General features: G+C 37.7%; 1 protein-coding gene across 4 annotated transcripts in view; it reads right to left on the minus strand.

Moving 5' to 3' along the window:
- The window catches only part of ryr3 (ryanodine receptor 3), a 112,013-nt gene that overhangs the window by 82,871 nt on the left and 13,173 nt on the right, over positions 1-15,969 (minus strand). For 2 of the 4 annotated variants that reach the window (XM_085383105.1, XM_085383104.1), the window contains exons 2-5: positions 12,539-12,658; positions 8,124-8,228; positions 5,779-5,799; positions 1,580-1,654 (exon numbers count right to left, since the gene is read on the minus strand). In XM_085383105.1, the coding sequence (XP_085239231.1) occupies positions 1,580-1,654; positions 5,779-5,799; positions 8,124-8,228; positions 12,539-12,658 (321 nt within the window). The remainder of the gene's footprint in view (positions 1-1,579; positions 1,655-5,778; positions 5,800-8,123; positions 8,229-12,538; positions 12,659-15,969) is intronic. The other 2 variants (XM_085383107.1, XM_085383106.1) reach the window with 1 other exon arrangement.

Consider the following 15,969-nt stretch of genomic DNA (forward strand, 5'->3'; position numbering starts at 1 on the left):
GCAAGCTTTCATGCCTTTTCTTCAAGTAGTCTTCAGAAATTCTTCTAGAAGACGGTTGAAGGACATTCAAAGCTTCTCTTTCGATGTTGGCTGCCTTTTGTTCTGTTCTCCATGAAGATCCCACACTGCTTCAATTATGTTGAGGTCTGAGCTCTGGGGAAGCCAGTCCATGACTGATAGTGCTCATTTTGCATTAGCAGTTAATGCATGCTTTTCCTCCGCTGGCAATGTGTTTGGGATGGTTGTCATGTTGAAAAATGAAGCAGTTGCTAGTAAAGTGTTTTCCAGATGGCACTGGATGGTCGAGCAAAATCTGATGGTGCTTTCTTCGTTCTTAATTTGATCAAATTTGACAAGAACACCCCACTGGATGAAAAGTAACCCCAAACTATGTTAGAGACTCCATCATGTTCTACAAATGGTTGTAGACACTCACTACTGTACTTCTTTTCTGACCTCTTCTAATACATATTAAAACAATACTGTAAAATCCAGAATCGTTGCTCCAAGTGTCGGTGAACAGTATGTGGATTAACTGACAGGTCAGAGCCATATATCAGGTCTCTTGTCAGCTCTTTGTTGATTTTTTTAAAAGGACAGATACATGCAGATCCTGTTCATCTGCTGTAGATTTGTGTTTTGTTTACTCCTGATAAGTTCATCTTCCACTTATCCATATTCCTTAAACTTTTTAAGGACTACACATCATGCAAAGGTACTCCTAAGGCAACACCTCTCTTGGTGACCTTAGTGCAAAAAATACCATTTAATCTCTGCCAAACTGTGTTACTGTTGTTTTTTTTATTTTTGTAGATTTAGCAAAAAAAAAAAAAAAAGTGTATTTTTCCAACAGGCCATTAGTAACAACGTATGTAAAGATACAATTTAAAATTGGTTCTTTACCAAGTTGTGTTATGTGCAGATGCAAAACTGGTTCATCACTTGAGTTAGGTGGCTTCTTATGTTGAAATCATACTGTAGGTCATTCTTCTGAAAGTATAAGGTTCAAGGACTGGACTGAAAATGGGTGACAAAGCAGCTAAAGTCCAAAGAAAATATTTGAAAGATCTCCAGAAAGCTTTAAGAACTATTGTTCAAGACCACTATAGAAAAAAGACAGTCTTTCTTTTTGGAAATGAAATAAAAAGAAACAAGTGGTGGCTCAAGACTTTTACAAAGAATTGTGTGAATTGCAGATTATGTTTTTCCAACTTCAGTTCAATCAAAAGCAACTGAAGACTTCACAATCACGTCATGGTTCTAATATTTTTAAACACCAGGGCTTTTTCATTAAAGATTCTTTTTAGGTAGATCTAAAAGAAAATCTCCAACATAATAATACATTTACTTTACATATTAATTGGAGTCTTATATACTCATTTTTTGGTTTCTTTCTCATCAAATGGGAACAAATAATATATAAAAAAGCAACTGTCATCAATAATGTAACAGACTTTGCTTTTCCCACATGAAGACCAATTATGTTAACTCGTGCATACTTGATAAACAGACCCCATGGTGAGCTAGGAAAATCCTTGTCCCTTTTAACTTTCTGTCATTCTTGCACATTAATACTCACCATGCCACTGAAGGAGTGGCGTAGGAGGATGGCGTGACCGTAGAGCAGGGTCCGGTGTCCACCCCCCTGACCCGCCTGCCAGGAAATAAACAGGTAATAGATTATTATCATACCCTAACACTCCTGACCTCTGAACCCTGACAGGTTAGTATCTCCCACTTTACTTCTGCATCAGTTATTAAAGTGCGAGTGGCTTTACGCTCTGTGCGAGCAAAGCATGGGACGTCCTGGATCAAATATCCTTTACTGAAGATCACCATTCCAAGTGCAAGCGGCAAAGAGAAAAAGAGGAACACAAAAAACTCCATTCACAGTCAAACAAACACATAGATAGTATCACACTCAGTAGACAACTTGCTCATTCTTGTGACAAACAAGAATAACTGTGAGGTTTGGTAGCAAAACACCTGAGGAAATGTGAGGAAACAGATGAGCAAAAAAAAAAAAAAAAAAAAAGAGTGGATCCTTTATCATCATGGTGAATAAAGAAATTGCTTCTTACCTTTTTAATCAACCTCTAGCAGCAGAATAAAAACAAAAAAGAAGATGACCATAAGCAGCAATAACTAAACCAGGTCTGCACAAGCAAGGTTCTGGCATTCATGGAGTCAGCTCACATTTAAATGAATTAATTAAATCAAACTCAAAGATTCATACGTACACGCACGAGAAGGTTCTTGTTAATTTCTAAAGGTCCTGCTTTAATGTAATTAGCAAATTTGGCCTTAAACTGCAAAATGTTAAAACAGTTTAGCTCACACGTGTATTGAAAGTCGTATTATCAGAGCTGTAAACAGACACTTTCTTCTCACCTACAGTACATTTAGAGTATCCACTCGGATTTAACATTTCTTTACAGTTCAAACAATGATTAGGCCCTGCATCCACTCAAGCAATGCATAGAGGTTCCCCTCTAGTCTAGTTGTCAACATTAATTTGTATTTAATGGTAGGTTTACATTCAAATTAACTTAAAGGGAACTCCCAATGGTCCCCTGAATACGACCCTTAGCTAATTCTCATTTGGCTTCAAAGTCTCACCCAAATGGCTTGAATAAGTGAGACGAAAAAGGAAATGGAAGGTTCGATCAAAAGAAAAAGAAAAAAAGGGGGGGGGGGGGGGGGGGGGAAGAGTATCCAGCAACAGCTGGGAGGGGATACCGAGAGAGAGCCAGCCTGTATTTCAGGCCTGCTGTCATGCTGACACATCACTGCCAGGAACTGTGACCTTTGGTGTGGTGCCCCTCCTGTGTATAAGCACTGTATCATGAATAGCTAGTACTGTTTTATGAAATTTGCTAGACAGTATTTTGTCTCGCTTACTTTGTCTCGTATTTTGTTGCAAAAGGATAAAGGGTGTGTGTGCTGTATACTTATGGATAATTGTGGTGATTTGAAGTATTTTTCTTCTAGTCAGAGATGGAAATAAAGAGGTAAAAAACTGACAATGAATTGTTCATACTACCATTTATTGTCTCTGAATCTAAAGACTGCCATGCTGTTGCAGTGAGCAACATATTTCATGATTTTGAACTAATGTGGACTCCATGAATTTTTTTGAAATAACTCTATGGAGTAACGCCAACAGTTACTTTCACATCTGCAGATATCACTTCCTGGAAAGTAAAGGTAGCGTGATTTTATCATTTTGGTGTTTTATAGAATTGATGACTAAAACAAGTTTAAGAAATCTTCGGTAAACATTTTTCTTCTCACTCCAATCTAATTTCTGAAAATGGTACAGAATAAAAGTCTAATTCATTCACACAAAATCGCCCGTACTTCTTATAACTATATATAATATAAAAGAAAAGCAGGCCCCCTTAATTCTAACGTTTCACTCATCAGGGCATTAAAAAACAAAACAAACAAACAAATCTGAGCCATACCGGTTTCGGGTATGAAGCCAAAATGCTAAAGTAATAGGTGAAAAGCATATCCCATGTTTCAGTATCTTGTAGTAATCAATTTATATATGAGTTTCAGTGTCCTACGTTGTTGTGGACGGACTTTGGCCCCACTTTTCTTTACGATGTTGCTTCAGGTCATTGAGGTTTGTGGGAATGTGTTTATTTGTAGTTTTCTTAACATCAGCATTTCAGTGGGTTTGAGGTCTGGACTTTGCCGCCGTCTTCCTGTGTCATGACCCAATTATAGCCAACCTTTAGCTCTCAAACAGATATTCTCATATTTTACTCTACCAAACCTTTGGTAAACAGAGGACTTCATGGTTGACTTTCTTACTGCTAGGTGCCCAGGTCCTGTGACTGCAAAACAAGCCAAAATCATTACCGCTCCACCGCCATGCCTGACAGTTGGTATGAGGTGTTTTTGCTGTGCATAATGACCGAAAGGACAAGCCAAAGGACAATTTCCCAGACGCCTAGTGGTTTGTTCAGATTCAACTTTGCAAACCTAAAGGGTGCTGCCATGTTTTCATTTCTCCTGGCAACCCCTCTAAACACGGCATACTTGTTCAGTCTTTTTCTAATTGCCACATCATCAACTTTAACATGCTAACTGAGACCTGTAGAGTTTGCACAGTTTGACCTCGGGTTGACTTTGCTGAAATGTCCTTTCCTGGTTATGAGCATATGTTAAAATCCAGACCAGCAAACTATCAGAACTTCTTCTTTTACAGAGCTGGTCAAACTTGCTGAAGATCAGTTAATATGCTGTATTTGATTAGCAGTACCTGGCTGTTACTGCTTCCATAGGAATTAAAAGGGTAAGTAAGCAGGAACTAAGTTCTTTTTGTTTTGTGTTTTTTTAAGAACAGGCTTACATTAAATCCTGTAAAATCTGCCTTTCTGACCAATGACCAGCTTCTGCAACACATACTACAAGGATTTCATTTTCTACCATGCTTACTTTTTTGCTGGACGCTCATCAATTATTGACCAACTATACCTAACCTAATACCTAGAGTAACTAAGATAATCCCCACAAATATATTCTTGCTTGCATTTAAAAATGTGATGTGTATGTACAATTGCCAATACTCATTTACAATTACAAGAATTAATCACTGTCCATTTTTTCCCCAAGGCTTGCTGTAAAGCTTCTGAAGGTTTTATAGCAAACTGTGACTAATGGATCTTCCTAAATGTACAGTTAATGTCTGATCTCATATGGAATGGCCTGAGGATGGGAAAAAGCAAAGTAATCAATTTTCCAAGGAGGAGGGGAAAAAAAATTCAGCCCAGTTTAATTTGCTAAGTGCCACCTGATACATTGACTTTCATGTACATATTTAATGTGCTGTCCTTCGAATCACTGGATAACATACAGCTTAATTTGCTTTGCATTAACTTAATAAAATCACATTAAATATCATATGCATTGTGAAGTACAATGTTTGACATGTAGTTAATAATAACAATAATAATAATGAAAACATTCATCCAGTAATCTGATGCCAAACATTAAAAGTGCACTGAATAATCCTCAACAGCTGTGCATGTGAAGACTCTGAAATCAAAACTGATTTCAAGACATTTCCTCTTGTCAGTACTCTTGAAATCAATTGATGTTAGAGACCAAACCCAGAGAAAACAGAAGCACACCGAGACCACAAAGCGAGTTTCCTGCCAAAATGTGGGTTTTCTAAATTAAACAAATTAATGACCAAGGATACCACTTGTAAGCTAAATTTATGATATCTAGCAGAGATATTTCAAGTTGTAAATCAAGGCTTGAATTTAGTCCATGAAAAAACAAACGGGGATAATAAATGCTTGAGCAAATGATTAGCAGACTTTTAAGCGCTTACACACAAGGTATACAGGCAAAGACATTTTAATCATGAGCACAGTTTGACAGTACCAATGGATGTCTATTTCTAGACTACCATAAGAGCTCTGAGACAAGTTAATCAATTGTCTCTACACTAGTCTGACCACTGATGAGGAAAAAGCCTAATTTACTATCTTGAGGATGTCAATCCCCCCCAAAAAAGTGTCCTTTTAATTCTATTAATTGAAAATTCATTTAAATGTACCACCAGTGGTATAATAATGGTGGTATAAAATATACTACCTGTCTTCTAGCTACATACATGACAAATAAAGCTTTCAAGACAGTCAAGAAATAGACGTTGCTTTAAGTGAAAGCACTTAAAGTTTCAACCATTTAACTGCCAGTAAGTACGTCTGTCATGCACGCTGACAACATGATGGATGAACAAACTGATGGACCTACCCATTTTTCATGGTCAGCGCTCTAATAACACACAAATACAAATAAAAAGAATGTGTTATCGGGATGTATGGCAGTCAATTATACAAAGTTGAGAGCAAAAATTGGGAGAATTATAGTGGTGTGAGGAGGTACAGCGATTTATTAGCCTTGCTACCAGAGAGTTTGTATTCTAGCCAACATCATGTTGTCTTGCCAAACAAGGCCAGCCAACAATGCTGCACTGTTGAGCACAAAACAAATCTGCTACCCAGGCTAATAACAATGCAGTGCTGATTTTCCAGTGAGGGGAACCAAGTGGTTTACAAACTAAGACACTTAGGGAAGCATCTGTGTCAGAGGCCTATGCTGTGCAGAGCAACTAAGCACTTGGGCTATTTTGCATTAGTATTGTAAGCTTTTGTACTCAGCTTGTCTTACAAATAACTGTGATGCCCTGTAGTGGTCGGGTTCCTGTAATTGCCACAGTTGTACTGCACAATGATTCATGCTACCATCGCTTTGTCATCTCTATTCCTACAGTACCAGTGGTCTATCCAAAGTTTTAACTCATAATAATAACTGAATGCGTCACCTGAGGAATGCTTTCTAACTAAGAACAGACCATGTGTACTGAGTAGGAACAGTGACTAAAAAAAATACAAACAATTACACAAGCACAACATTTTTTTGTATGTGGGTGTTTGTCCAAATTTAAATACTAGAGCACTGTTTTCTCTTTGTTTTTCCCAGAAGAAATTTAGAGTAAACAAGGGTGTATCAAGCGCTACCCATCGCCTGACCTCGCTTTATTAAATCTATAATGTGTGCTAGAAGTGCTGGGTGATGAGAATAAATGAAACATGAAATGGCTCTCTTAGAGCACAGCAGCATGAGTGAATATGGACATCTGACTGGTTTACAAACCACATCCAGCCCGCTGGAGGGCTTCCGTGCGATCGATGACACCCCCATGGCACTACAGAGAATCTGTCATATCCAATATTACTTACCTGCTCTAATAAACATGTCATGTAAGCTGGTGCAGTGATGGGAGGGAGAGGCTCACACTGTCGTGTAAATCAAGAGAGGATGTGGTGGATGCAGCAGTGCACTCACAGATAATTTCCCCCCTTTCTTTCACCCTCAGTGACCTTTATTTATCTCTTATCAGGAATGTATTACAGAGAATGAAGGGAGACAGGTTCTGCTTAGAATTCAATTACAGTTCTCAGTGTTAAAATAGTTCAGAGCATTGCTAGGTCTGGTCTGGTCTGGTCTGGTCTAAATGCTACTGGGATTTGATTGAAGCTACTTATTGATTTTTACCACTGTAACTTTAAAAAGTTAAAAATCTGCTCAAGTTTCAAATATAGACACAGTTACTCAGGAGTTGTCATTAACAAATAAACCTTTTTCAGTTTGGACTGACATTTCAGGCAGCTGTGTTTGATGTCATGGTTAAAGCAAGCTTATTTCCCCCCATTCATACCACTCTGTTCTAAATTATGTTCTCAAAGTTTTACACTTTAAACCTTTCCCATAAGGAACTAAAAGCTGACCAGCTGAAAGAAAAAAAAGCTTCAATCAAAGCAAGCAAAAAAAAAAAATACGAACATACACATTTTAATTCGAACCCCTCAGACACAACCAGACAACAAAAAAGATGTAATGACCCAAATGGGACAGTTACTTGTGTCATGTTCCTTTGTGTGCTGATGTTAATTATCACAGCTACTGTGACTATAATGACTAATGACTATAGCTAAATACTAACTGCATAAAGCATACGCAGCCATAAAACAAATATCCCGGTAGCTTTCACAAACATGGAGTTCTGTTAGTTTAGTTGGTCAGATCAGGTTCTGTTATGCCTATTAATGTCTGTCATTGACCAGCTGGATTTTCATTTGATGTTCAAAATCAGCCTTTAAATAGGTGTAAAGGTTGGAATTAGCCTTGACTGGGAGGCCTGCAAAAAATTCCAGTGTTTGAAGTGAGAAGCCCCTTGAAGTAGATTTCATGTATTTATATTTCCAGTACTTTGACTGCTCTGACTGTGAGGGCCAGCTTTTAAAGTTGATTAACTATAAATAACAATAAGGTAAATTGTGTTAGCTTGAAAAGGGAATGAAGAATATTGTTAATTTACACTGATATTATGCCTTATTACATACCAAGACGTTTACTGTTAAGAAAAGAAAAAAAAAGCTCAAGCTCATCTTACAACAGACTATTAATGATAGATTACAGACTGATTAATTTAGGTTTGTGTGCATGAATGTGTTTGTCTTGCAAGCATTTGAGTGTGTTTGTATGCATTAGATAGAGAACAAGGGGGCATCAGTGGGGAGGAGGAATGTACTCACCCCTTCGCTGCTCTGCCCAGTGTTAGCCAGCATCTCCTGCAGGGCTCGCACTGACAGTGACTGCTCCAGCACAAAGTTACAGACACAAAGGTCCGGAGGAACATACTGCATGACAGAGTAAAAGAAAAAGAAAAAATTAGCGTGCAGGGAATGAGGAAAGGACAAAAGCTCAGGAGGAACAAAATCAAAGTTGGAGAATGTAGGTATTTTGAGCAAAATCAGACTCTTCTCAGTACAAAAATAAAATAAATAAATAAAAATGTGAACAAAGTTTACCCTCCTAGAATTTCCTTTCATGTCATCTGCAGGGCCTCTGCACCCAGCTTCCCTAATCTGGAGTACTTTTTTTCCAGAGATGAAAATAGGTTGATATAAAAAGAACTTGAGACTCAAAAGTTCAGAGACACAACCTTTGAAGAAACCTCGTACTGACTGTGAAACTTATTCTATAAATGTATTTAATAATTCGGATGATGTGCACCATCCAAACAAACCGCTGGCCTACATAAATGTCACAGTGTGACGTAGCTTTAATCCAAAACCAGCAACTAAATATGAGGATAAATATGATACATATGATACTGGTTAAATAGCATAGGGGCATTGAAATTACATTTGTGTATTCGATTTTAGATACAAATTTTTAACATGCGGTGTTAATATGTATGTTAACCTTACTTTGAGCTGAAATATACTGATTTATTTAAGCACATGTGATCGACATTGCAGAATTGTTTACAGAAACAAATGGTTACTGAATTAGTTGCAAGCCCTTATCTTAGACCAAATCAAGTGAAATATATAAACTCCTGGCACTCATAAATAATTCTAATAACTCACATCTTCTTTGCCATCCTGGGATTATGAGGAACTGTGCAGCCTGGAGCTACAATGACCAGTTATTAGTCTGGCTAGACCTTATTCCTCAAGGCTCAGGGTTGTTTGACTCTGTTGTAATAGGCATCAGATTTGGCTTTTAGAGTGAAGAGCACATTTGCTATGCTTCAGTTAATTTAGTAATAACTGCCTTCTATAAATTATTCAGTGATGAAAGTTTTTCAACAACAGGGCGTTATGTGGTCCTGGGATGATTGTGAAAAAAATACAAAGTTTATTCAAAAATTTCATAGCGATGGTCTTCGAGAACAAAATAAGACATTTAAAGATATATAATATGTACTCCAAATTACTTGTAGCTCAAAGGCAGTACTAAAGCTGGCCCATTCATTAGCATCTGTTTGTGAAAGTAAAAAAATATATATATACTTTGTGATTTGCTAGATGGCACTGTTGATTAACATTACACTGGCCACAAGACATGTTAAACAGTAAGTACAAAAACAAAATAGCTCTAAGTCAGTGTCTCCCAGATTTATTTCCATTTCATAACAGTCACCTTCACCTAACATGACTATCATATATCATGTCCATCTCTTTCCAGCAAAGAAGATTACAAGCAGTGATTTAAGGTACTGGGTGATTGCCCTTAGTGAGTAACACAACCGTCTGACCCTCGACCGCTGCAGTGAGGTGAGAAATGTGAGCAGAGGGGAGGGCTGCTGGGTGATAATGAGGATGGGGCTGCCGTGCAACTTAACACAAACATGCACAAGAACCTCTAAAGCCACAGGGTGTCTGTGTATGCAACCGTCTCATTGCGTCCCAAAACCAACAACCTGCACACAATTGCTGTCCACTCAGATATTTATGGTTCTCTTTACCTTCATGCACATTAGGATAAGATGTCCACATTTGCTATGTTATGAAAAAACATTTTATTAAAGGCTAGAAACCCCAAAGAACATAAAACTGAGAAAGGCTCACTTTAAAATTGAGTTTTGTCTTGACACGATGCAGCTACACCTGTGGTGTCATGCGACCTTCTACAGTGCTAACTCGCAACCTGCTGCAAACCTTGCACCTCTTATGAATTATTCACCACCAATTTTCCAATTATCATACTTCTTCCAGGCTTGGGAAGACACTCTGATCACGCCGACTGGTCTGGGCAGAGCAGACACTATGTCTCACTGTGGTCACATTCACCTTTAGAAAGTTTCATGTCTTTCGTGCCCTCCAGAGCGAGCTTCGCTCAATAAAAATGGGTAAAATAATCCTTTAGGAACAGGATTTTCCATAAGAATACCATTTCTTATGAAAACTATTCAGAAGAGATCCAACTACAATAGTGATTCTATTGTCAAGTCACTTCATTTTATTTGATATATCTGGTCATATTGTGAATGTGTGTGTGAATGGGTGAATGACTGGATGTGTAAAGCGCTTTGGGGTCCTTAGGGACTAGTAAAGCGCTATACAAATACAGGCCATTTACCATTTACCATTTACCATATTTCAAAATGTAGCTTACTAATAGTCATGGTCTTTGTAAGTCTGACTATAGTATCTCATACAACAACAACCTTAAGAACCAGATTTTGTTTCTTTGTTTATAAGAATGGTGGCTAAAAAAAATAAAATAACACAAGCTTTCAATGTATCTGAAGTATTGCTTATAATCTCACATATTTAAAACATTGTCTCAAAAGCCCTTGTTTCACTTTGGCCTTTTCTCTGGCACTGGTAAGCAGCCAGGCTTCGTTAGAGTCTTGGAAATGGAGGTGTCAACACCTGAGATAAGCTAGCAGACTTCGTGCAAAATCACAGCTATCGGCCTTAATTCTCGACCACATTTCACACTCAAGGAGGCCAGAAGCATTGTCACTGATCCCAAGGTGAAAGGTGCTCATGACAGTCTGTCTAGAGCTCTGCAGGTGTTGCCCTCCAGCTCAACAGTTTCAGGTGAGTGAGCAAAAATATACCCACAGGTCCAGAAAATTTATTCAAAGTCATAATGCTCAGTGGCCCAATTAAAACCTCCAATATGCACATCTCATAAAAAACACCGCAGAGCCAGGTTTGTGTGGCCATCAGATATAACTAATGGCCACTTCATTAGTTATAGCTGTTCAACTGCTTGTTAACACAATGACATAACAACTTATTCAGCATTTAGCCAGGCGGACAGGGTCAAGGTGATCTACTAAAGTTCCAAGTGAGTATCAGAATGTAGAGGAAACTTGATTTAAGTTATTTTGAATGTATGTGGAATAGTTTTTGGCATTTCAGAATTTGGATTTTCCCATACAACGACTCCTAGGATTTTCAGAGAATGGTCAGAAAACCAGAAAATGTCCAGTGAGTAACAGTTCTCGGCTTAATTGCTCGATGATAATGTAAGACAAGAAAACTGAGATGCCAACAGAGCGCTATTGGTGTTGAACAACTGCCTGTATGATTAATCCCATTAGATGAGTTTTCTTAAACAATAAAAGAGAGAATATGTGTAATTGTGTCAGAATATTCTTATCTGAAGCAATTTCAAGAAAGCAAGCTGCTCAGATGAATATATTTGAAGACTACTGAACATTAGATATGAGGTTTTCCAAAACCTTAATATGCCGCTAAATCAAGAAAACAGCTTCTTACAGCCTCTTAAAACTTCTGGCTGTTCACTAATAACAAATTTTACTTGAATCTAGAAGCTAAACTAATCTGAAAAAATATTTAGCTTTTTTATGTTTTGATCATTCAGCTGTAATACTTGTCCCATGTTAAGTCAGAAAGTGCGAAGCAGTAATTATTCGTATAAAACTAAACTATACAAATTTATTGAAATAGTCTGTTAAATTAATGATAAAGAATACACCTTTCAAAGAATGGATGAAAACCTCTGTTGTTTGAAAAATAAGGGGAAAAAAAAAATTATGCAGACAATAACAGCACAACCCCCTGGCAACGATCTACTGCTAAGGTAGAAAATGTACTTCCCAAGTAGTTGGCAAGTGGTTGCCAGAGGTTGCCTGCTGTTACAAAGTTAAATTGGTCACAGCACGATGCTAGTGAAACCGGACTACCGCTTGGCAAGTAGTTAGCAAGTGTTTGAAGACAAGCCAGTGTTTTCCATGTAAACTATAGATGATCATGCAGTTCACTAGCAATTAAAGCAATCAGAAAGAGGTTTTTGGGAGGGCGACAACTTTCACATATCGATAACCAGGAACCTCCAGCCACCGCATTGAAACTGGCTAGGGAATACACATTTTTCCAGGGTGTTGCTGCTTGGTTTCCAGCCCTGCGTGATGGCTCAGTCAAAATGAGACCTCAACTGCCTCGTTTCAGTGGAAAGAAAAATCCAGTAACTACACTGAAATTTTTTTTTCCTGTTGGAGACCAGTTTGAAGTAGGCGAACACTTTCAATCACAAGGCAATTGCACAGGTCAACTACTGGGAGGCAACTCTGAATATAAGTAGCTATGAATTTTAGTTTAATATGCAATCAACATATGTAAACAACATCAGATTTGCTATGCTCTTCAGTAGCACAGTAAACAAAGCTTTTGGGCATCCTCACCTTAGCTTCAGATGTTGATTCCAGGTAACATAGACGGTTTCCAAGTCCCTCGACGGCCAGGCAGAACTTACGATGCTCCTTCTGGATGGTGGCCACACTCTGGAGCACCACCTCATCGTCCTGCCAGAAGAAAAGGAGGGTTAAAGCCAAGAATATACTTAAATTAATCCACCCAAAATAAAAACCAGATATCTTGCAGACAGTTAGGCAGGGGCAGGAGGTAGTATTTTGAACAGTATACCTACATATTTTATAACAAACAATAGCCAAAAGAATCAAGAGGGTTCTAGATGGATTTAGAAGCATATTCCAGCATAATCAAGCACAGCCAAAACTGTGGATTGTAGATAAATGTACAATGATCTTGAGACTCGTGAATAAAAAGAAAAAGAATTGTTTTTTTATATAAGAATACAATCTTTGTCTTTAATTTTCCTGATAGGTGTTCCACATGAGTTTTAAAAGAGAGTCTAACATCTAGCCTCTACAGGCTGGATACTTTCAGGGGTCCTTATAAATGGCAAGCACTTAGTTTTCCCAGAGTTTAAAACAAGTTCATGTGTGATAAAAGATTTCTGAAAAGCTTCAAAAGGAGATTGTATATTTTCAATGGCCAGATCAACAGACGAGCCAGTGGCAAATAAAACAGTGTCATCTGCATAGAAATATACATTACAGTTTTGGGTGGCAGAAATAATATTGTTTTTGTAGAGGGTGAATAAGAAAGGTCCCAGAATGGGTCCCTGTGGAACACCTGTATAAAGAGTAAATGGACTTGACCTGAAATCCTTGGAAGAAATTTGCTGAATTCTATCATAAAGTTATTCATTGGCAATAATAAGTAATGAGTTTTTTTCTTTGTTTTTGGCTTGGCAAGACAGTTTTGAGATTGGGGGTATTGGGGGTAATTATTCAAATCACTATTACCACATTTATGGAGTAGGAGCACCTGTGCAGGATTCAACACTTCTGGATTTTTGCCTGTACCAAGTCTTAAGTGGCTCCACAGTGCAGTGTCTTAAACATTTGCTTAACAAATGAAATATCCCTGGTCCATCTTAGGAGGAGAAACGGGTCCCTTGGGGAAGGTCAAAAAGTAGCTTGTAGCGGCTGTTAAATTAAGAATATGATTTATAGGCATTAAGGTAAAGAAAGATGGTCTTAGATTTCTTTGGGTTTAAGGTGGCCAGTTTACTGCAGACCTCCCTATGGCTTATCAAAGTAAAAGAAAAAAAATTCTAATATTATAGCTACACTTGTTATCTAACGCAACCTCTATAGCGTTAGATAACAAGTGTATATAAAATAGTCCAGCTAAAATTAATTGCAATTTAAAAGTCTTGCAAATATCTGAATTCTTGGTGATTTTCAAAAACAGAACTTTATCACTTCCTTGAAAAAGTATTTCCAGAGGAATCTGGAGAACTGACCAACACTATCAACCAACACTGGAACAAAACAGGAATTTTAGAAAGATTTTCACAACAATATTCACGTAAGTTAAAGAGACGTGTAAAAGTCTGTTTCAGTAGCTCTGATTGCTGATGTTAGAACACACCATGTAGCCGTGGGATGTTCATCCAACAAACTTGGGATCTTGTTAATTATGTTGCTGACTGTTGCTCCTGCAAAACAGTAGGTTCTTACTGACTTTGAATGGATATTCCTTGTTATTAAGTCTGGTAGTACCAGCCCGATGTCCAGTATCCAGTGTCCAGTTGTTTTGGGGGTTTGGGAGCTTGCCGATGACTACTATATTAGAGCATCCCTTTTGTTCAATTCAACAGCAGAAAAGGAGATAAACTACATTAATCAAGTACTGAGGGCAACCAGTTTGAAGTGATATCATTTCTAAACCATTTACACAGATTCTGGTATCGCTGTGAAATAAAGACAGACCTCAACTCAATCAGTACAACAAATGAACATCTGTATCTGTTAGAGTGGAGAGCGGGCAGGCTCTATTTGGCAAGGCATGCACGGATATTGATTTGTTTGCGTATGCAAGTGTATAGTATGTGTGGTGTGTGCATGTCTCCTGCCAGCTCACATCCCACACTAATCTGAGCTGATGGTTGCCATGGTTCTGGCTCCCACCTCCTTCACAGCAGTATTAATTCAATAGATTTAGATACAGGCTGTACAGCAGCCACAGACTCAGGAGGCAAGATAACAGACCCTAACAATATTTCAAATAATGGCACATTGCAGCCTAAATCATAGGGAATTTGGTGTGACTGCAAAATAAAAGCCCTAGCATGGAAAATCATTTAAGTGGGGTTTTTATTTGCCGAATAATCTTGATGCATAAAGCATTCAATTTCAGCTCATACAAATCCTACAATGTAGGAGAAAATTGTCTCCAGTCGGTAATTTCACACTGCTTTATGAATAAAAATGAATTGGAAACAACTGAAAGCATGCGTCTTTCAGGAGCTATTTTCTCTAATGACAAATCTGTCAATTGTTTTAAGCAGACGTAAAATGTTAAAACAAGGTTGTAAAGGTTCAAAGTCAAGCTGTGTTTCATATTAGTCTTACTCTTTCTGGCATCTACATGTAACGTGAGGGTTCACTAGATGGTTTGGAATCTCTTTACATACATATAGGAGGTATTCATATATCAAAGATGGACCCAATGGAGTAATAGGTCTGGATTTGCATGAATCAATAGTCTGTCTGCATACTAAATACATGGCCAGAGCCAGTTTACTTACCTTTTTTTAAAAATAAAAAAAAAACCATACATAAATAAAATGAACAGGAGAACGGTTCACCTGGCTGTTTCTTAAAAGTTTTCCAGTTCAATTAAACCGGTTGTTGCATACCAGGAGTCTTTACTTCCAAATTTCCACCATGAAAAAAGTGTGTCAAATGCTAGAACAGGCTCTTCAGGTAGTCTACAGCAATCAGCAGCAAATACAGTATATAAGGCAATAACAATTCCAATAAGCTTGAACATAAATATCTGGTCCTTAAACCTCAACACAGTCTGAACTCCCTTAGACAATATTTTTTGTAATTTATTTAAGTAGTCTTTTTATTTGTTCCCTGTCATGAGAACGTGATCCCACACTGCTTCAATAATGCTGAAGTCTGTGCTCGGAGGAGGCCAATCCATGACTGAGACTCTTCCGCTGTGTATTTGTTTATCCACATAAGCTGTTATTGCATAGGAAATATGGGATCTTTGTCATGCTTAAAAAAACAAAACTGTTCCCACTAATGTGCTTTTCTTATGGTGGATTACAACCTGGAATTTATTTTCTGTAGTCATACTTCAATTAATATTGAGAGAATTTCCAGCACCATTGGCTGAAATGTAACCAAATAGCTTCTTTGAAGATTTTTTTGAAGATTCAAGGAAAAAAATTGTATTTTTGTGATAAAGTGCCTAAGGACACGATTTAAAATTGGTTCTTTGCCAAGTT

The sequence above is a fragment of the Rhamphochromis longiceps genome, linkage group LG15 (assembly GCF_057381845.1).
Source record: "Rhamphochromis longiceps isolate RC_006_pf linkage group LG15, R_longiceps_female_GT1.1, whole genome shotgun sequence".
Lineage (NCBI taxonomy): Eukaryota > Metazoa > Chordata > Actinopteri > Cichliformes > Cichlidae > Rhamphochromis > Rhamphochromis longiceps.